The sequence below is a fragment of the Carassius carassius genome, chromosome 13, assembly GCF_963082965.1.
Source record: "Carassius carassius chromosome 13, fCarCar2.1, whole genome shotgun sequence".
In the NCBI taxonomy this organism is placed as follows: domain Eukaryota; kingdom Metazoa; phylum Chordata; class Actinopteri; order Cypriniformes; family Cyprinidae; genus Carassius; species Carassius carassius.
This window is the reverse complement of record NC_081767.1, coordinates 10,742,500-10,766,425: the sequence shown is the minus strand read 5'-3', so window position 1 is coordinate 10,766,425 and position 23,926 is coordinate 10,742,500. Positions and strand designations below refer to the sequence as shown.

Here is a 23,926-nt window from a genome sequence, read left to right as displayed (position 1 = left end):
GAAACAATGAAATGTATTGTCAAACTAAAGCGACCAGCCAGTCAAAAGCTTTCAGAGCAACAGAGCATGGTGCCCTTTATTTTATGTGTTAAGTTAAAGTCTGTGTGAAACAAGCGGTGACCAAAATTACTTCAGTATTGTGATTATTCCATTCCTGTAAAAATTAATTAAATGGAATATTGAAGAAAAAAAAAAAGAGTCTATTCATATGGTTTATAACCAGAGTTGGGGATAACGCTTTACTTTAGTTTCTGTATTCTGATTACTTTTCCTGGTAATGCAGTAAAGTAATGAGTTACATTTTAAATGTATCTAATTTGATTACAATTACTTATGTCAATAAAATTATGTTACTTAAGTTACAAATGCAGTGTTAAAAATTATGAAGTAAAAATCATGTTTTGCACTTCAGTATGCCCTATAATAAATCACTGGAGAATGTGAGCTAAAATTCAGAGTCCTACAACATTTAGATGCAATGAAAGGTCATATTTCAATTCATATGAATCATATTTAAAAATCTTGCACTCTACATATTTTAGTCTGGCATTATAGTTTGGGAAAATTTAAACAAGTGAAACAAGTTTGTCACAGTGACACTAATAAGTAAAAAATAAATGACTCATTAGAATGAGATCATCTGCTGCATTACGCCGCATCGGCATCATAGTTCAAGGCTTATTCCTCAAAGTGCATCTTCTTACAAAAATGAAAAGTAGCCGAGATGAACTTGATTCTTTTTTGTATACGGAGGTGATGTGGTATATTTACATGTGCATCACAAGCCTGGTTTTGCATAGATGATTATCTTATAGCGCGGGATGTGCATGGACACTTCTATATAAAAATGTATTAATGTAAATATCAAAGATGTCTGTGTGTTTTTTTCACACAACCTTGGTAAAACTATATATATTATACAATTATATTATGTATATATATATATATATATATATATATTTTTTTTTTTTTTATCACAATGCTTCCCCTTATTTATTTTGATGGTCAGCCACCAAACTTCTTCTTGTGCTTCCTCATAACCCTACATTGTGGATTTAGAGCTTTGTTCTTGTACAATAACGGTGGTTCAAGCACTGCTGGTATCACAGCTAATGTAAAAAAAAAAAAAAAACAATACAGAAAAAAAAAGAACACTGTATGCATTATGATAGACCTATGGAAAAATATAATAATATTTGACTTCTTTTCTTAGAATGGCTTAAATTGAAATGCTGTTTAAAAAAAAAAAAAAAAGGCGGGGGGAGGAGGGGGTTGTTCATAAAACATTGACATAAATAAAAATTCATCATTACGGCATCTAATGAGAGGAAGACTATAAACATGAGACCCATCCCCCCATAATCCTTGAAAGATCAACTTTTTTATGTATGACACTTCAAAAAGCTTTTTGTTTGTTTGTTTTTTTTTTCATATCTGCAAGAACAGCCAGTTCTGCCCTTTTATTCTTTACCTTGTTATGGAATATGGCCATGCTCACTGATGTAATGTTCTCTGTATTCATATTTAATCATAGATAAAATTGCCATTTAAATTTGATTATAATGCAAATGCCATTAACATATGACTAATCAACATTATATCATTAGTTTTAATGTTGTAATTGATACAGCTTAACAGAGTGCAGCTGACCTTGTTAGATAGCTAAACAATTTTAATAATATTATTCCACTATTGAACAGTGTTACTGCTTGGCAACACAAATATTTGAACGATTTACCAAAAACTAATTTCATAAAAACTTTTTTGAGTTGTCAATATGTCATCATTACTTCATAAAAGTGATGTTTCTAGAGGTTTTGTGTGTGTGTGTGTGTGTGTGTGTGTGTGACATGGACAGATGCTTGTTTGTTACCAACATTTTAGTTTGCTTTCAGCAACTACCAACAAGAGAAGACAGAAAAAGAACAACAACAACAAAAAAACAAACGTTCATGGATGGTTCATGCCCGCATTGCATGTGTGACCATGGCAATGCTGCAATCGTGTCTCTCCTTTCTTAAAGGGAAAGGAGCAGACCCCTCTGTCACTACCCGTTCAGGTTTCTCTGCCATGAGCAGAGGACCGCCGGCTAGTGCTCTGGGAGATTTGAGGGTGACAGTGAGAGCTTCTCCGGCGGGCCATGCCCTACGGACCTCTCACCCCTTCCGCAATGCTTGTCCTGTGCGGCTGCTGGGTGATTCTGCTGGGCTGTCTTACAGCATTCCCAGCATGTCATTCGGTTTGCCGCCAGGGGATCAGATGTCGATTGCAGCATCGGGGGATGGGCCGTTGACCTCTGTGGATGAAGATTCGGTGGGGCTGCCCCCTTCGGGTGTTGTTGCCACTGCTGAAACGGACCCAAAGTTGACAGTCGTGCTTGCCCGAGCAGCTGTGAGCATCAAGTTGAAGGTGTATACACCACCTGCTCACGGCTGTTCGATTGGTTTCTTGATGTAGAGCACGGCTCACAACCGCGTTCTGCTCTGGTTCCTTTCTTCCTGGATGGGCATGGTGAAGTGACGTAGTTGTGGATGGCACCTTTTACGGCCAGAAGCCACTCGTTTCCTTCCTCCTTCACTACCCTTGATGGTGGGGCAGCTAGGGCGTGTGTCGATATTCCCCAGCAGGAGAGTGTGATTGCGGTGCACCTGTGCCCACAAAACGCCACCACTGGGAGGAATAGTCCGTGTCTCCTGTACAAAGCCTGTAAGCTGTCGGCAGCTAACGCTGCCAAAGCTTGGCAGTGCTGCGGGCCAAGTTGCTTCTGCCCTACATGCACTGGCAATCCTGCAAATTCACCAATCCAAGGCTTTAACAAATGCACGAGTGTAGAACCAACCTGAGGTTGATGCAAAAGCTGTGCACGGTGAGTGACCTCACACAACAAAGTCACAACGCAGTCCCTTGGGAAGGCGATGTCCACTCTGGCAGTCCAGTAGTGCCATCTCTGGTTCAGCCTGGTCGAGATGATAGACGTTGACAAAGTGAACTTTCTTGATGCTCCCATCTCCCAGGCTGGCCTATGCGGTGACTAGAGCTGTAATCACAGGACCCGAGCCCGACAAGTACATTTTGATTGACAGCTTTTTAAAAGCTTTTTAAAAACGTAATCATCAGAGGCAAGCCTCCGTTACACCTACTCAGCATCCATTTTCGCATCTTTCTCGCGCTAATCAAAACACATCACATGACCGCTCGTTTACCTCGCAAACCGGAGCACAAGCCCGAGCCCGGCCCGATCCCGCGTAAGATGATATAAATTAAGCCCGAACCAAACAAAAAATCTTCAGCTCTAGCGGTGACGCTATACCCAGCAGTTCCCAGCAGTACAACAGCAGACTGAGGCCATAGAGGTCATCTTGCCCCAACGTGATCCTCTGGCTGCCACTGTTCTGTCGTGGGCCTGGCCTCAACCTGCCCTCCTGCGTCCTCCACACCGGCTCCGCCCTGCGCTTAAGAAGTTATTCGAGGCCGGCGTATTGAACCCCGTGCAGGAGAGCGGCACCCCCCGTGTCACATCCAGCCATGAAATGGTCCAAGAAGACAATGAATCGGGCCTGACACTCAGTAACTCGGAGATGTGGGAGACTACTCTTCAGGAGTTGGCGGAGACAGCGCCACTCCTTCCCCGGAGGAGGGCCGTGTGGAGAACCTTCAGTTTTCAATAAAAGAGGAATTTCCCTTTACCCCGAGTTGGCCCGTTGGCTCATTTGGATGGTTTTTGTTAAATGTGAGCCAACATCATCACAATTAAAAGAACCAAAGACTTAAACTACTTCAGTCTGTGTGCATTAAATTTTTTTAATACACAAGTTTTACAATTTGGGTTGAATTACTGAAATAAATGAACTTTTACACGGCATTCTAATTTATTGAGATGTGCCTGTATATATTAGACACAATAATTTAGCAAAATTGTGAAAATGAAAAACCTATAAATCCAGAGAGGAACTGTTGTGTGTCTCCTAAAAAGAGACAATAGGTATTTGACTTGAAACAGCACAGCACAGACCATATTGTGTATGTCATCAATTTTTGTTGAAGTTTTGTCAAGTACTGTTGCTGTTGTAAAGTTATACAGCTACAATTGTGTTGCTGGGTTTTAATTTCAATGTCCAATTGGTTCAAATGTGGATGTGGGGGTAGGAGTGTTAGATACTATATATATATATATATAATATATATATATATATATATATATATATTATTATTATTATTATTATTATTTTTACTGAATACACTGACTAGAATAACTGCTTGCGATATCTTTGAAATAAACAGTTTTTAGAATATTAAAAACCTATAGAAGTGAAACAAGTTCATGTATTGTAGCTTCAGAGGCATAAGACATTGCAAGTAATACATGCAATTACAATAGAACAATAATAAAACAATAATTATGTATGTTGATACACAAAAAAAATAAAATTTACTTTTGGTACTTAAGCACTTTTAAAAGAAAGTACTTCTGTACTTTTGCTTAAGTAAAAATCTGTCTTTACAACTTTCACTTGCAATGGAGTAATATTTGACTAGCAGTATCTGTACTTTTAATCAAGTAATATAGTTGTGTGCTTTGTCCTCCTTAGCCTAATGAGAACAAGATGCACAACCTGCAATAATGTATGTTTGCTGGAGTGTTGTTTAAAGCACATATTGTTATCAAATCCAAAGGAAAGCCATCAGTCAGTAAGTAACAGTGCCAGCTCACCTCCCATAGGAACCAAACAAAAAGTGTTTTAGAGCATTCTCAAAAATGGCTGAGAAGGTGCATGCTCACAGATTTTAAATGAGCCGTACTTCAAATAACCCTAGTTGCAAAAGGTTTCTCTGGAGGCACAGCAAGAAAACAACAAAAAAGACAGGCCTTACTGGGCCATATCAACGTTAAAGGCTGACGAACAAGTGAGAGAGAGACAGAGTGCTGCTCTAAGTGACTGTCACTCCAGGCACTGAATCCAAGCCAGCAAGCAGGTCCAGAAGTGGCTGGTTTGGTATGTCTGCCTCTCCTCAAAGATGAGTGGAAGAGGCCTGAGTCTGCCCAGTAGGCCTGTTTTTACCTTCATCGAGGACCAGAAGAAGAAGAAAAACTATATATATATATATATATATATATATATATATATATATATATATATATATATATATATATATATATATATATAATATTGAGGAACAAAATAAAAAAATGTGTCTGCTTTATAGAGCTAGTTCAGAACCCAGATAGCACATGTACATCTGCAAAATGTCTGTTAAACATTGTTTAATCTGGAAATCATCTGCTGTGTAAAAGAATGTTTAAAAGTTGACACTATTTGACTGATAAATAACTCATTTTGATCAGCAAGCAATTTACATTTGTTTTTTTCCAAATTGTAGACAACTGCTTTTAATCTTTAGTGCCAGGGCAAAACCATTGAAATGCACTACAAATAATAAAAATGAAAAAAAAAAATAATAATAATTATTATATATTTTATATATATATATATATATATATATATATTTTTTTTTTTTTTTTTTTTTTTTTTTTTTTTAAGAGACCTGAAATTATTGTTTTTAGGGGAAAATTAACCAAACTGAACCAAAGCTGTAATAAATGTAAGTTTCCCATATGAGGTGAAAAAAAAAAGTCTGCTGCCTAAGCAGTAGGCAGCAAGACAGCTCACTAAATTTTGGAACTGATCCAGAAACACACTTCTATTCAAACTTCCCAAATCTGCAGTTGTGTCTTTTCTTCAAGCATCACACAGAGCAAAAATTCTGCAAAGCAATTCATTTCCTCTCTTTTGTCACAGAAATATTGTTTACAGTACCTTCATCATATTTGAATTTAAATATGGTCAGGAAGCATATCACTGACTTAAGTGTCTATGAGTGAATGCTTCCTGTGTTTCCTCTACAGTCTCTCCTCACAGAAATATACCGCACATCATCCATTCAAGGAAATTCAAGGCTGGCACTAATTAACTATGGCACTAAATCAATTTCAAGAGCAAATAAAAGCCCCCTGGATTGGTTCTGGAGGTTAATGGGGAGGTTGGTACGTGTTGTCTTGAATCTGCACGGCTTCTGAAGGAACTCTCTTTAATATACCCTCACAAAAAGTTTTACCATACCACAGTGTAAATTGATGGTTTTATCATTGTACACTGAATAATGGTATTACATTGAATAATTAATAACTGCACCATGGTATGCAAATATTAGCAAAAAAAAAAAAAAAACTGCTGCCATGGAACCAATGTCCCCCTACACATTATGCATTTTATGAATAATGAAATGTAATGAAAAGTATGCATTTTATTTATTCACATGCTGTATGGTTGAAATAATATTTTAGTTCACAACTTTAAGTTCCATTGTTTAAAAAAAAATGCTTTATTGGCTAATGTTTCATAAACCTTCAGTTGTTATGCTCTAAAATTTCATCTCCAAAATCACTAACCTTTAAAGTCACAATTCTATAATGGTCAAAATTACTCAGGCCAATGGTATTTTTAAATGACATTATTTTATTATTTTTAATTTTATTTTTTTGAATAATTGTAGCCTACATAAATAGGTAAAGCTAAACAAATATTCGGATCGTCCCTTATTTTTTTCCCTTATTTTCTTAAAGAATAAACACGTATTTTCTACAAGAATAAACATGATAACATATTATTAATTAATAAAAATAATTTAAGCAATTAAAACATTTTTTTAAAACTTGAATTTAAATACTATTAAACTAAATTTAAATTCTCAAGGAGTTTAAAAGTAAAAAATGGTAAAATGTCACAGTGCATGTTAAATAGCCTAAATGAACTTGTGTTAACAATATAATTAGAACTAACAATATAATTCGATTTTTTTAAATGAACAATTCCTGTATAAAATGGGACAGCAACCTTTATAACAAACATTTTTAAATCGTCCACAGCTGAGCATCGTGGGAGGCTGATCTGCGCCAGAGTGCGTGAAGTGAATGTGATGAACAAAGTCATTTTCAGATGCAATGAAAAAAAAAAAAAAAAAACCTGGATAGCCTATATTAGGCCCAGGCTCTGTTCTGAAGTATAAAATAATTATAATTACTGTTAACCCAGAGTATTAATCGCCTATTTTCATTTGCTGGATGTTTTCTTTATTTTTTATTTTTTAAACACGCTAAAAAATTAATTAAGTTTGTCAGAGGAAAAAAATATATGAGTTGTGTATAGGTTTAATTTTAACGGATTAATGTTTTTTTTTAAACACTAAAAATAAATCAGAGTTCGTGAGAGGACAAAACATAAGTCAGGTATAAGTTGCATTATATTACATTTAGAAATAATAACGGCTGGCCTAATAATGTTATAATGTACCAACAGGATATTTTTAGTTCCCTTCACTTTACAACAAATCCTTTAAATTTAACAAATTTATCAGAACAAAACAGAAATTAAAAATATATAATTCTAATGGATAAATATAATTGCAGTATATAATAATATAGGCTTAGTAATAAAAATAACAAAAAATAATAATAATTTAAAGCTAAGCATAAGGTAAGGTTGGGCTTTCTCATTTGGGAGAAATCCAAACGTTTCCATATTCGTGATGTTGCCCATTTGAAGCTTAAGTATTATTCATGAGGTAAATAGGCTGTGTAGTTCACGCTGTTTCAGTATCGATGGAAAAAAAATCATAATTAACAATATGTCAAAATGCTAACGCTGAATGTATGCTGAACGACTGCTGTTTCCAGTGAATATGTGCGCGAGGCACCAGGGCAATCAAACAGCTGAAACAGAAAATACTTACTTTTTGGTCACACATAAGGCATAATTCAAAAATGCAAAGTGTTGGTAGTTTGAAAAATCAAGAATAATATTTTATTATAATATTTTATTATGGGACCGTTCCCATTTCGCTCTGCATATGGAACCTGAAGATTTTTTTTTTAAACCAAGAATAAAAATAGCATGCATATGATCCTTATGTGTGTAAAGATCTTCTTTTAATTTTTGTTTAGTAGACTGTAGCCTATGGAAGCATATGGGTAGCAATATTCAATTTGGGATGTAATATGCAAAATGACAATGCAATATGTAAAATGACAATGCATTTCTGTATTTACATTTTCCAATACATTTGTGCAACGTTTGGTGCAAAATGAAAATTAAATTACATAATTTTCATTTGACATTTCATACACCAGTTTTAATTTGTAAAATGAATACTAATTTTAACGCTTTATAAGTTGCAAAATTAAAATGAAAATGTATTACAGAAATGATTAGATATGTCTAACATGTTCAACCAAAAACTGTTGCAAAATGATCATTTAAATGCTATTTTTTCTTAAATGCATTAACACTCACAGTCAAGACACTTACGATTGCATTTTCATTCAGTGTCCCGCAATAAATGTAGCAAAATTTAATGTGCACATTGAAAATGCATTCCGAGTTGATCACGTCTCCGCCCCTTCCCGCCATGTCAATCACTGCGTGAACAAGGCGGGGCTTGCAGAAGGTCTCAGACTCAAATCTCAAGAAGAGGATTCAAGTGAGAGAACATGGACAAGACAGTTGGCCCGTGTACGTTTTGATCATTTTGGTTTATGGCTTCAATATTTCATTCACACTTGTGGGCGAAGCTGAAACGCTGCTTTCATCTGATTGGTCGAATCGCTACACCTTCAGCTCGGTCTTTTCATTCATCCTCTAATTGAGATTTGAGTCTCTTGACCCGCCCGCCTTGTTCACGCAGTGATTGACATGGCGGGAGGGGGCGGAGACGTGATCGGCTCGGAATGCATTTTCAATGTGCACATTGAATTTTGCTACATTCATTGCGGGACATTGAATGAAAATGCAATCGTAAGTGTCTTGACTGTGAGTGTTAATGCATTTAAGAAAAATAGCATTTAACTGTTCCAAATCACTTAAGACCCCCAGCATTAACACCAATCCCTCCCAGCTAAGTGGAAAATTCAGCTGAGGAGTAAAAGATAAGTCTTTGTGTGGCAGCTCGAAGTGGAAGAGTCAGCATGGCAGTGCTCTCACTCATTAAGGACTGAGACACAAAGGTGAGCTCTCTGAAGAGACGAGCAAAAAGAACAGAGACAAGAAAGGAGAGAGGATCAGTGAGGGTGTCTCTGTAAGGCGCCGACATTTCATTCAGCCCTCCATGGCTCACATCCCTTTGGGTGTGCTGCTTACGTGGGCATGTTTTAGCCTGAGTAATTATACCAAAAGCCATCATCTCTGACCCTATTTCAGTTAAGTACACAGAAGATTCAGGCATAATAAGTTCTGTTTATGACCTAAGACACTTTCTATGACCATCAAAAATCTACACACACACACAAACACATATACACATTTTGGTCCATATTGACACGATAGCATCACACAGTTGCTGCAGATTTGTCGACTGCACATTCATGATGCGAATCTCCTGTTCCACCACTTCCCAAAGCTGCTCTTTTGGATTGAGATCTGGTGACTGTGGAGGCCATTTGAGTTAAGTGAACTCATTGTCATGTTCAAGAAACCAATCTGAAAATATCTGAGCTTTGTGACATGGTGCATTATCCTGCTGGAAGTAGCCATCAGAAGATGGGTACACTGTAGTCATAAAGGGATGGACATTGTCAGCAGCAATAGGTAGGCTGTGGGGTTTAAATGAGCTCAATTGCTACTAAGCAGAAATCGAGACTCATCAGACCAGGCAACGTTTTTCCTCTTCTTCTATTGTCCAATTTTGGTGAGCCTGTGTTAATTGTAGCCTCTGTTTTCTGTTATTAGCTTACAGGAGCAGCCCCCAGTGTGATCTTCTGCTGCTGTAGCCCATCTGCTTCAGGGTTTGACATGATGTGCATTCAGAGATGGTATTCTGTATATCTTGGTTGTAACGAGTGGTTATTTGAGTTACTGTTTCCTTTCTATCATCTCTAACCAGTTTATCCATTCTCCTCTGACCTCTGACATCAACAAGGCATTTTTGTCCACACAACTGCCGCTCACTGGATATTTAATCTTTTTCCGGACCATTCTCTGTAAACCCTAGAGATGGTAATGCATGAAAATCCCAGTAGATCAGCAGTTTTTTTAAAACTCAGACCAGCCCGTCTGGCACCAACAACAATTCCACATTCAAAGTCAATTAAATCCCCTTTCTTCCCCATTCTGATGCTCGGTTTGAACTTCAGCAAACTTCTTCACCACATCTAGATGCCTAAATGCATTGAGTTGATGCCTAAATGCATTGAGTTGATGCAATGTGTTTGGCTGATTAGCAATTTGTGTTACAAGCAATTGAACAGGTGTCCCTAATAAACCGGCAGGTGAGTCATTAAAGTCATTCTCTATTAACCAATATAAGAGGCATTAATTTAAAAATTAAAAGAAAAAAATATGACTTTTTAATCAAAAGTCATAAATAAATGCAATTTAAACTGTGCTTAAAAGTACAAGTTACACATCAAAAGTGAGCGACTTCTCGTGGTACCATCACAGAGAGGCTCAAAATCACTTTCCAGAACATTCTCGTTACCCATTCCTGGCTGGTGGAATGATATTCCCACCCCTATCCAGAATGCTAAATCCCTGACAATTTTCAACCAACAGCTGAAAACTCATCTCTTTCTAAACTACTTGGCTTTATCGTAAAAAAAAAAAAAAAAACTATTTATCTTTATTTATTCCTTCTCTTTCTAGCTTGTACTTATTTGGACAATGTATAAAACTTGGTATTACAAGCACTTCCTGTTTCTGTTTGCCTCTTCAAGAAGAATCGCTTTATGTATCCCCCAATTGTAAGTTGCTTTGTATAAAAGCGTCTGCAAAATGACTAAATGTAAATGTAAACGAAACCATGAAACTAAAAAGTCCAAACCAACTGAACATATTCATGAAAATATTATGCACTTAACTAAAAAACATGACCTTCTAGAAAACACACCCTCCACCTCTGTAAGAAACACAAGGAATGTTAGTCCTATTCGAATCAGTATATTCGGACAGACAATGTAACCAATGTCCTGTTGTAGGAATGATAACTAATTACATCTACAAAAAAGGGCTATAGATTTACATTCGAGGAGGAATCTAAGCTTTATCAATTGGATAACTAAAAAAGTCAAAACAATATATAATCATGTGTTTACTGCTATTGTGTACATATTTAAATTCATTAATGTCTCATCTATGATTAAATGTGTCTTACCATTATATAATTTGCTCATAATAATGTGAAGGGGTCCTCTGTACCCCAATAGCGTCAAAGTATACTTTCTGCTATATTGTTATCCGCAGTGGAGAAGCAACATATAAAAAAAAAAAACTTGACATTTCCTAGCGTGTTATGTCCTGTGTCTGTGTCACTATATTATGTCATACAGTACATCAAGGACTTTGGCAGATCTTGTTAAACACTTGTGCTAGAACTCTGTGTTCAAGCAGAAAATCAGAAAACAAAGGCTGTTCTGCCAAAAATCCCATGCTATTTGTTTCTGGCCTCCTTATGTAATCTTCCATTATAGCACATTTCCAGTAACCCTAGTCTGAAGCATCTAGCTTTCTTTTGTCTGCTCAAATCAAATATTCTCTCCCACTCCTGTCCACTTTTCCCCAAGGTGGTATAAAGTGGTGCTAAACACTCAAAAGTGGGCTTGCACCCTTTAGTAAGTTCTGTATTTTCTTATTAAACACTACACAGACTAAGAAACACTGGACCAGTTTAGATGAAGTAGAGATGATAATGTGTAATCAACTGAAATGGAAAGCCCTCATGTAAATCTCAATCAGAAAAAAAAGTTATCCAAATGAGCTTGAGTCAAACTATTTTTATTTATTTATTTATTTTCAAAAATTCAAAGATAATTTGGTAAACTATAGTAGTGTAAGAATAATGGCCATAAACCTTGGAATGGCCATGCAGATAATATGTTTAGAATTATTTTAATAATCTATCATGATGATTTACTCTGACACATTTGAGAACATCTTTAGTCGGTTGTCTCATTGACTTTCTTCGATAGGACTCATAAGCTTCTCACAGCTATGGTAACAGACAAACAATGACACTCTTTGCATGTACAGACATTTCTGCACATTTCATATGTAAAACAGAATACATATTTTCATCAGAATTGCAGAGTTTAGGATATAAAAACTTTGACAATTAAGACGACACTCCTTAAAACACTCCTTACCCACTGAACTAGAATAGACAAATAACAATTTAACTGACTGGTAATTTCAGATCAGAACAAACTATCAGAACTCATTAACAAAATAAATAAATAGATAAATAGATAAATAAATAGCTCTCAGGTGAATGTTACGTAATGCCCTCTAGTATTTATAGTATTACAATAGTATTGATGTAGGGTTGTGTACAATAAATCAATATATAAATAGATAGATTTTAAGGACATATTTGTTTACTTCTGAAAGCTGAACAATTTTGTATAGTGTTGAATTGTGTTCTTCACCACTTACTAAATGTAAATGACTAATCTGGGACCTGAAAAAAAAATCAGTTAAGATCCACAGATCTACATCCCATTTGCAAGACAAGAAATCTTTCCTGTGCAAGAGCAGGTTTGAGCAGATATTTTCTGCAGGGAGCTGGGATTTATGGTTTATGTGACATTTAATGGGCCTTTTTCGTTCCGTTTCCACTCTCTGGCATAGCATGAGAGCTCGTGTGGAGAGGCAGCATATGGTGTTGATGTAAGAGCTTTGCCAGGTGTAGCTGAATCTGAGCTTGGCTCCCGCACACAAAGGGAGTACAGTAGATCCCACAGCTAGGCAATCAGAATGGCTGCCTTAATACAGACTAAACCATTGGCTCCATAAGCACTGAGTCTTCTGTAATTCATTGTGCCAGAAGGACTTAGGGCACCTGATATATTCATTAAATCCAGCCTAAGACAGATGGTGATATAATTGGTCCTCTCTGGACATCAAGTAGTGACCCAACATCTTTCATTTGATGGGTTAGTTCACCTAAAAACAAAGAATTTGTCATCGCTCACTGAGCCTCATGTTTTTCCAAACCCATAAGTTTTTAATTCATCTTTGAAGCACAATTGTCCCTCAACTAAAAGTCGATGTAACTTTGGCACTTCAAAAATTTCTTAAAAACACTGTAAGCTGAATCCATATGAATTAAACTGTTCAGACCAAGTCTTTTGATGAGACACTATCCCTTTATATGATCAACACATTTAATTTAATTTGATTTATTCCCCTATAAAGTTTGATCAATGCACATGTATAGAGTTAATCAAATATAAACTGAAGCATAACCGTACTTGCTTGACACTTGATTCATAAGGATTATGTTTACAATGTTTTTTATTAACTTTTTGAATGGATTTGGTTGCATTGACTTTCGATGGAGAGAGAGAGAGAAAGAGAGAGAGAGAGAGAGAGAGAGAGAGAGCTCAGGTTTATGTTTTTTATTAACTTTTTGAATGGATTTGGTTGCATTGACTTTCGATGGAGAGAGAGAGAGAAAGAGAGAGAGAGAGAGAGAGAGAGAGAGAGAGCTCAGGTTTCATTAAAAATATTTTCATTTGTTTTTAGAAAATGAACATTTTATGGGTTAGGAACGACATGAGGTTAAGTAATTAATGACATAATTTACATTTTTGGATGAACTAGCCTTTCCATTTGAATTAAACATGAAACTGAATTATACATGGAACAAACACTGGGCCAAATAGTGTATTAAATATTGTATGAAATGAATGTGCACCAAAATTTTGTTTGATCGGACACAGACACATAAGCCAAAACCTCCCATTACAAATCTGATAAGCTCATTTCTTTTGCTAGTCTAACTATGCTTTATATGATAATATGGTAAGTGGAGTATTTTGGGGGCTTAGCATTGTATTTACTTTTTGGAAAATGGTGTTAAACATCACAGATAATTATGTTTCCCAAGAATGCATTTGCATTGCTAATGTGCATGAGTTTGATCAGATTCTCACCTGGAAATTTCCAGCATAATCCTCCTCTTGTTCACCATTGTGCCCTTCCTTCAGAGCGATAAGAGTAAAGCCTCTGAAGTATGCAGGGTTGGTTGCGTACAGGGTTACTGGAAATAATCACAATGAAAATAATCAGTTAGCCTATATTACCTTTCTGGCTTTCATTTGTCAATCATCAAAATCAATAAAACACATACACATACAATGATATCAGATGTCTGATACTGAATTGGTAATATTTTATAAGTTTTGGCCATACAATCTCTAGTTATTAAGGATAAACTCATTTGACTTGTTGTTTGCAGTAGAGAGGCTAAAGAAGACAAATGCTTGGAAGATAAGTGTGGATAGCAAGATGACTACTTTTTGTTCATGGAGTTGGGAAGGTGAAGGAAACAGCCAAAACAGCTGATGTCGAAGCAAGGTGAGCACTGCTTATGTGCTACAGCAGTTAAATTTAGATGGGTTATCCGCTCCCGAAACTGCATTTAGGGACTGTTGAGCATTTTTTATGCTCAAATACCTCCAGTAAAATGGTCATGTAACTCATTTTAAATAAAAATTATAAAAAATATAATGCATAACAGATTTTTGGTTAATAAAAAACACTACAAATGCTTATATAAATATTATAAACCTTGAATTTGACTATTCATAACAATTTTCAGTATAGAAGAAAATGGAATAGCTGTAAATGTTTTGTTTGTTTATTCATTCAGTCGTTTGGTAATATTACAACCTTATCTAACATAAATCCAGCCATCTATGGCATTATCTGTATTAAACATATTTAAATTGTAACGATTTTGAATTGGGAATTAGGAAGTGGGAGCTTTAAGCAGCATTTAACCTGAAGAATTTATTTAACTGCAAAAATGGAAAATTACAAAAATCGACAAAAAAGTTTCTTCTCATTTAAAATCAATACATGACCACTGCTAGAGAACAAATATTTGGACTTTTGACTCAAAGCGTTATGAGACAACTTGTCCGTATGACATTAAACCCCAGTTTCCACCAGCACTTAGGCAATAATGCACTAGAATGCTGCCTATGTAGGCAGCTTGCTAGTTTTTCAGACAAAGCCCTTATCACCAAAGAGCGCACTGTAAAGTGTCTCTGTCTGCGCCGGTGGTCCTGGCAACAGCTGAAATAGTGACATGTACCTCGGTAAGTGCTGCCGGGATGATAATGCTCCGGGTCTCCTTCCACTCGCAGTCTGAATTCACTGGAGCCCTCCCTCCTGCCTCCAGTTCCGTGAGGCTGAGCCCGCGTTATCCAGCTGCAATAGCCGTCAGATGGAGCCGCTCTGTCCGCGGGCTCCTCGGGCACACTCGCGCACACGCAGCCGGTTATCAGAAGCAGGACCGCGGCTCTCCTCATCTCTGATAGCTTCACTTTCATTTTCCAATACGCATTTACCACCGTGTATATAGAGTGTTGAACTCTAGTGGAAACTAAACTTGGCTGTAATAACAGGCTCCCATAAGCAGTTGCAGATATCTCCGCCTTCACCGTGTTACTGAATGGAGAAAGAGAGATGAAGAGTCGCCCGTCTGTACCGAGTGGCTCATTCAGAGTGGACTGGCTTTAGTGCTGCTGTCTCACACAGTCAACTGAATGGATTCAGCCACACAAACTTAAAAACAAAGATACTGAGAGCCCCGGTTTCCGGATAATTTGAGGATCGTCAGAAAAAGAAAAAAAAGTCCTCCTTTTTAATTAGGTTATTCATTCATTCATGTTTGCTCGTTGATTTATGTATTTATTTATTATTATTATTATTTTTAATATTATCATGGAAAAAAAAATCTTACTCAAGCGCTAGAGCAATTATTGGACTCTGTTTTCCTTTCTTGATAGGATTTTTCCTGAACCTCTAAACTTCAACTTCTGTTCCAAATTTCAACCTTTATTTTGCCTTTTGTAAACATGATATATTTTAAGAAACTAATAATAATAATAATAAGGATCTACAGCTATGACTGTGTTGTTATTAGTATTTTTATTTCTTAAAAAAAAAAATGAAGTGTGTAATTTTTTTCATTTCACCAAACCATAGTGCAAAAATACTGTTTCAAGTAGTGTGAACCCCAGGTGATAAATGGTTGTTATTGGTTGAAGCAATGTTGTTTTCTGGTAAGGATTCTTAAAGGCACAATGCACTCAAAAATGAACATCCATTCACTTATCATCATCATGTTATTCAAAATACTGTACTTGTTTACAACCTTGTTTCTACTAACCTACAACCTTGCTACTAACTCACTAATAAAACAGTCGCTTGTGGCATGTAACCACAATCACCATAATTAACACACAGACTGCTTCTTAATACCAAATACTATTATTAAATACTACTATTTATATAAAATAATATTTATTGAACATAAATATTTAAAAAAACATTTTGCTAAATAATCCAGTTAAAAGTACATGCACTATCTTTAATAATAAACCACATATTTGAAGTTTAAACAACTACGTTATTTTCAAAATATGAAACAGTGGCACAACAACAGTCAAATTACTATAATTATGGTGGTTTGGTCCTCCGGCATGACTCTCCCTGTGAGAAATGGTGAAATGGTTCCCTTGGTGATAGAACATATCATGGCTCGAAATACCTCTCAGCCAATCAGGTTTGAGGTCCAGATTTTAGGTTTGAATATACCTATTTAATTGCACAACTATGTAATCAACCAATCACATGGCAGCAACTGCATTTAGGCATGTAGACACGGTAAATATGAGCATTAATGGGTTAATGTGTCAATAGGGACTTTGAACGTGGCATGGTTATTGGTGTCAGGCATACTTGTCTGATCTTCTGGGATTTTCACATACAATCATCTCTAGGGTTTACAGAGAATGGTCAGAGAATTTTAAAATATCAAGTGACAGCGGTTCTGTGGACAAAAATGCCTTGTTGATGCCAGAGGTCAGAGGAGAATAGCCAAAGTACTGGTCATGTTGGGGTTGGATGATGAGATGATCGCTGTGATCTTCCATCATGTGATTTTCTCCTGATCGAGCTGATTAATCTTGTGCTATTCTTAAATGGTTTTGATTTCGAAGTTGAGGAAGTAAAGAAATTTCCTATGCTATGTCATCCAACACCTGCTGGAATGCGCCACATCTCCCCAACTCACCCCATACAGAGAAACTCCACATACCTTTCCAACGACTCTAACAGCCTACCCAACCCCAAATTTTCAACTGTCCTCCGAAGCTCCACCACAGTCCTCAGCCTAGGATCGCCGGCTGCTCGGAAGTCAAAACACCCACCCTCCCAACTGAGAAGCATGCCAGCTGCACTGTTGTCCTGAAGACAATCCCACCGGCCGCTCTGAACACTAGCCCGCCGGTGGATGATATAGCAAGCCGAATGAACATTAATATGGCAAGCCAAACAAACATCAATGTGTCAAGCCTGCCATTCCCAAACCTCAGTCCAGTGTCTGCTCCTCGAAAGCACATTCTAGAGAGCCCTCCAGTGTCTGCTCCTCGAAGTGCATTCCAGAGCGCACTCCAGTGCCTGCTCCTCGTAAGCACCTTCCAGAGTTTGCTCCAGTGGTGGCCCAAGCCCCAGAATTTGCTCCAGTGTTGACCCAGACCATGCCTTTTCTTCCCGATCCAGAAGAGGAAACTAGGGGTGAGGAGATGGATGTCAGCCCAGGCCCCAGAGTTTGCTCCAGTGTTGGCCCAGCCCCAGAACAAAGCCTAGGAAGGGCTCCTGTTCCCGAGTATAGCCCACTGAGTGCTCCTGATCCTCAGTTCAGCCCAGGAATGGCTGCTTTTGCCGAGTATAGGATCCACCATAGCCTCCTGAGATTCCTGATCCATCATGGCCGCCTGTGTCTCCTGCTCCGCCATGGCCTCCCGGGGTCTCCTGATAAAATTAAATAAATTAAATAAAATTGTAAGGAGTAATTTTTTTTTCTTCAGAATTTTAATCACATAAAAGTACAAGTAGTGAATTTAAATTATACTTGAATACACACCAAAAGTACAGATACTCCAAATTATTACTTAGCATAGGAATCAAGTAAAATTACTCAAGTATATTACAGCCCTGAAATGATGCTGTAATGTCTACATAGACCAAAATCTCAGAGGAATGTTATGCCATGAAGTGTAAAAGACCGTAAGACAGTAAATTACAATGTAATTATGTAATGACATAATTTAGCAGATGCTTTTGACTGAAGTGATTTGCAGTATATGTTTTACAGTGACAGCTCCCCCTGAAAAACAAACATACACATATAGTATGTATTCTAGAGTCTATGGGACACACCACTCATCTTTCTAACACACATGGATTTATATGTGTTTCTGAAAAAGTAAATGCTGAACTTTCAAGAAATCAAGAAAGGGTAGGGTGACCAAATGTGCACTTTTTTGTGCAATTTTGATTGCCTTTTTCAGTTCACCTGTGTCAAGTTAATAAAGTCCCTAGTCCCTCATTTGTGTTTGTATAAAGTCTCCCTATTTTGTTCCCTGAGTTGCCATTTATTGTACTATTTTACTTGTGTTTGGATGTACTGTACCCCTCTTCAGCATTATCAGTAAAAGTCCTTGTGGAATCATCATCTCCTTTGTTGTTTTGCACTAGCACAACCATGACAGTATACCTGCTCATAAAAAAGAACGTTTAGCAGCGTGTGTCCCTGCATTTTCTTTAACTCTTGTGAAGCCTCAACTAACATCTGACCAGGTGCGTGAGCCAGCAGCTAAGCCCGCATCAAAAGGAAGTCACAATGGAGAGCGACGGCGTGGAGGCACTGTTGATTCTAAGGTCAGTTTTGAGCAGTGCAGAGTAGTGCTTGTTGTTTGTCGTTTCTCTTATCCCAAATGCAGGCATGGTTTTATGTTTACTCAGCGCGATATGCAACGTAATGCGTTAAAGCACAGTATAAATCAGCGTTTCCCAATTCCAGTGCTCACACCCTCTTCTCTGCACATTTGGTATGCATCTCTTATCACATACGACCTATGTTTTATTCGAACGTAAATACCCTGCAAAGTGGACATTACTGGATATCCCGCCATGATTCCAGCTCAAAGCAAATGTATATGTTCCATTCAAAGGGCATTTTAGTGTGCAAGATGTGAATTTAAATTGCATATATTTACAAAAGTATATAATGTCACGTTCGTCTTGGTGTGAAGACACTGCTGAAAGCGGCGCAGCGCAAATCCATGAATTAATGTTCCGAAGTGAAGAAATCTTAAAAAGATTTTCCCTGCTCAAGGAATAGGGAGCAATGAACACTGTATAGGGATTATAAAAATCAGAAGACAGTTAAGCATGTATCTCTCTTCTAACAAACTGGCTATCAGGTGTGTTAACTAAGAGAGACATGCAAAATATGCAGAACAGGGTGGTGTGAGGACTTGCATGAGGACCACTGATTTATGTGTTTTTATGCATTGTATTGCATATCGGGCTGCGTAAACATAAAACCATGTCTGCATTTGTGATCAGAGAAATTACAAACAGCAAGCACTACTCTACACTACTCAAAACTTGCCTTAGAATCAACAGTGGCAAATTCTTTAAATATAAAACATGTACTTACAGACTTTGAGTTAGAAGCACCGGACTGTCCTTGCAAAGTTGGAACTGCCTCACTTTATAAAACAGAACACAGACCCATTGTAGGTTAGTCTGCAGGTTCATAAAATGTTTCACACACTGCAGGCTTGAGTGAGGAATGGTCGAGAATGGGGCAGGCGGTGGATTCGATGAGGGACACATGTGAAACCCCGGGCTGGACTCCGCTTCATCCATGGTGAAAGCCGATCCGGCGATCCACAGCGCAAAGTTGATGTATTTCCTCAACAACCAGCACGGATCAGCTCTAGGCATGACAAAGTGGATATCGTCCTCTTTTGGAACGCCAAACAAAGTGGTTTCACTTTCACAAGGAAACACACAGTGTCTCAACAAAATGGCGACAGTGGCAATAGCGAGAATAAAAGCTATGCCTTCTTTCTTTGCTTAAACATTTGGGCAGTGTTATGCAAATCTTCCCACACAGTGATGTAGACATGTGGGGTCATGTTTAAACGAGGTGTTTTAGGAGGGCATCAACAAGTCTTAATTTTTATAAAGAATATCTCTTTGGATTTGAGACTTTAGTCTTTGCAACTTTACAGATCTTAATTATGCACCAAGAGCACTCCAAAGAGAAAGGATTTTAAATTTAAAAAGAATTTAAATCGCATCATATGACCCTTTAACAAAAGAGTGGAAATGGGGAGTTTTTACCTTAAAGAGATTTTTGATCCTGACATATAGATTTAGATATGACTCAGCAGTTGACTGAAAATGACTAAACACACCCACAGATGGTGTGAAGTGACTAAATGAACAAGAAAGAAGAAGGAGGAGGTTGTTGGCAAAAAGTGGCCTGAAATCGAGGTCTAGCGACTGGGGCGGGGCTGAGAGCTGTGGGAACGGAGCGAGGCCGGTGGAGTGATTGGAAACGAGCGACACCTGCTCGACCCACCGGTCTCGAGTCCCACGGAGGAGATGGAAGGATATAAAGAAGGAGCGACGACAGTGAAGGACGAGAGAGGACCAGGCCTGGATTTATTTTATGTTTTGGTTTTGTTTGTGCGCTTCAGGGCACTGAACTAGCTGCTCTAGCCACACCAGAAGTAACCGTCTCGAGAGGCTGATTCCCTTAGTAGACTATTTTTCAGCTTGGAAGCTACTGATAAATGTGTCTCAATGGGCCCCGCGTACTGTAGAAGGAGGCTACAGAATCCAGTTCGGTTCTCCTCTGCCTCGATTCAACATGGTTACCCTCACTTTAGTGGGTCCCGATCAGGCTCTGGTTCAAGAACAAGAATTAGCTACTCTCTTGAAGAAGGAGGCCGTCGAGGTGGTCCCTCCACATGGAAGAGAGTCCGGATTCTACAGCCATTACTTCATTGTTCCAAAGAAGGATGAGGGTAGTGTCTGATTTCAGATCTGCTTCAGCTAAACCGCTCAGTCATGCGACTGAAGTTCAAGATGCTCACACTCAAACAAGTCTTGTCTCACATTAGGTCCGAGGACTGGTTTGTCAAGATCGATCTAAAAGACGCATACTTCCATGTTTCTATCCTTCCCACTCACAGGAAGTTCCTGAGGTTTTTTTTTGGGGGGGGGGGGCAAAGTGTACCAATATCGGGTTCTTCCCTCTTTCCTCTGGTTCCATTATGACTCCAGGGCATTCGCAAACTCAACTACATAGACGATCGGTTGATTTTAGCTCTTTCAGAGCAGGTAGTATTTTGTCATCGAGATGTTGTTCTCACTCACATGAAAGAGTTGGGGTTAAGACTAAACACCAAGAAAATAAAAAAGAACTTAGTGTTGTGTTAACGGCTATTAAGGATGTTCAGGTGAACATACACGAGTGCAACGGGTGCATCACACAGGCTGAAGAACGGGTATCCTCGGCAGAGGATTCAATTAGCGGCCTGCAGACAAAAGTCAAGCGTTGGAAAGAAAGGTGACGTTTTTGGAAACGAAGGCAGATGATCTGGAAAACAGAAGCCATCGCAATAACATGAGAATAGTGGGCATACCAGAGAAGGAGGAGGGGGCAGATTCTTGCACTTTTATGGAAAAATGGTTTACCAAAAAATCAAAATGTGCAGCCGCCGGTGATATTGGAGAGAGCTCACCACATTACTAGACCGACGAGCGTCCCCACTTCCTTGACTTTCAACACGCCTACTGCAATCTATCAGTTCATTAATGGTCTGGGAGGGGAGACATGATGAAGCTATGGTGACATCTCTTTCATGGCATTTTTCTGCTGCTCGCTTCCCTCCCTGCTCTCCAGTAATAATAACTACTTGCGGTTTTCATAGGCATTTCTCATTGGTTTCTAACTTGTTTGATGACTTCATGGGTGTAAAGGCAATAGCACTAAATCCTCTTCAGTGGTGGATAAAGGATCATTTTTTATTTTTATTTTGTGTATTTTTTTATTATTAAAAAAAATTCTGGCGATGAGAGTGGGAGACATAAACGCAGGACATCTGTGATGGTCGGAGGGGACACAGATTTACTGCTGGCCGAGTCTCCTTTATGGAGGTTCTGGATAAACCTTCACTTCCTTGCAAAACTTTTTTTTTCACGGCCGACTCAAGTGCTTTATATGGTTCTGTTAATGTTACTGCAAGGAAGATATGTTTACGGGTGAATAAATTGGAAGTCTGGATGCAAAATGTTATCATGTATATAGTTACATTGTTCGTGTTAATGTTTTATTTTACAACATGGGATATGTATAACAATGAGCCCCAAGAACATAAAAGAACTGCAATGTGTGATAAATGGTTTGCATACGTAAGCGTTAATGGATAGCATAAGAGTAATTAGCTATAATGTTAAGGGCTTACATAAGCCCATAAAAGGAAAGGAATTTTTAATGAGCTTAAACATCTTAACTGTACTATAGCCTTTATACAAGAACGCCACCTATCAGACTCTGAACATATGAAACTTAAAAGGTCATGGGCGGGCCAAGTGTATTTTTGTTTACACTCAGAAATTATGGATAAAGAAGGGAGATTTATGGAAATGGGTCTATCTGTGGTGTGAATGTCTCTATGCTGAATATATATGCTCCAAATGAAAGCAATCCTAAATTTTTTAAGAAAGTTAGTGAAATGATTATAGAAAAAGCTAAAGGAATCATTTTGATTGGGGGTGATTTTAATTGCATTTTGTCAAATAGGATGGATAAAAACCCACCATCATTTGCCACGCTTTCAGGGACCAGTAGGATCCTAAAACAAATGGTGGAGGATCTGGGTCTGATTGATGCATGGAGACATATACACCCAAGAGTTTGTGATTACACGTTCTATTCAAACCCACATTCCTCATATTCCAGGATTGATTATTTCTTTGTTGCTAAAAATTAGTCTTAAAGAGTCCTAGATTGTAAAATGCATAGCATAACCTTAAGTGACCATGCCCCAGGTATTTGGGTAGGGGTTATAGTCCAAACCTATGGCGCCTAAATGTCTCACTTCTAAACGATAATGCATTTAAAGATCATATAAAGGCGGAATTGGACCAATACCTTCACTTTAATGACGAGTGAGACGTCACCAGTGATCTTGTGGGAGGTGGCTAAGGTAGTTTTGAGGGGAAAGATAATTTAATTTGCATCTGCAAAGGCGAGACTTGGAGAAGCCAAATGTAAAGAACTTGAAGAACAAATTAAACAGTTAGAACAGATACATAAAAGTCAACTATCTACAAATGATCTAACTCAGCTTAAGGAAGCCAGGAGGGCCTTGGGAGACTTGCTCACAAATAATACTGAGAGAAATTTAAGATTTTTAAAATAGCACTATTATGAGCATGGGAGTAGAGTAAGTTAATTATTAGCATTCCAAATAAAAAAAACAGATGAGCCTAACAGTTGTACAGAAAAATAACGACCTAGATAAGCCCTTTATGTATAAACCAGATGAGATATCAGGAGCTTTTGCCACTTTTTATAAGAAACTGTACTCAAATACGGACACATGTACAGAATTTGAAAGAAATTATGCCTACTTAGAAAAAAAAATAAACCTGCAAAGGGTATCAGAAGAAGCTTCACAAGCTATAGATCAACCCATTATGAGAGAAGAAATTGTAGAAACAATCATGGGGTCAAGGGATTTTAAAGAAAGCATATGCTTATGCATTTGAAAGGGGGGAATTCCCACCAAATTGGAAGGAGACAATAATTTTGGTTATTCATAAGGAGGGGAAGGACCCTACAGAGTGCAGTTCTTATAGACCCATTGCGCTTCAAAATTCGGACTGCAAAATATTGACCTCCATACTGGCAAAAAGTCACCGTGTCTCCTGGCCTTTTCCTTTTTAGTGTTTTGAGGAAATACAGTCTAGGCCCTGGCTTTGTTAAATGGGTCCAACTG

General features: G+C 37.8%; 1 protein-coding gene across 2 annotated transcripts in view; it reads right to left on the bottom strand.

The window, feature by feature from the left end:
- The window catches only part of LOC132155963 (spondin-1-like), a 193,777-nt gene extending 178,199 nt beyond the window's left edge, over positions 1 to 15,578 (bottom strand). For both annotated transcript variants that reach the window (XM_059564754.1, XM_059564755.1), the window contains exons 1-2: positions 15,145 to 15,578; positions 13,979 to 14,085 (exon numbers count right to left, since the gene is read on the bottom strand). In XM_059564754.1, the coding sequence (XP_059420737.1) occupies positions 13,979 to 14,085; positions 15,145 to 15,382 (345 nt within the window). In that variant the 5' untranslated portion in view covers positions 15,383 to 15,578. The remainder of the gene's footprint in view (positions 1 to 13,978; positions 14,086 to 15,144) is intronic.
- Positions 15,579 to 23,926: the final 8,348 nt, after the last annotated feature.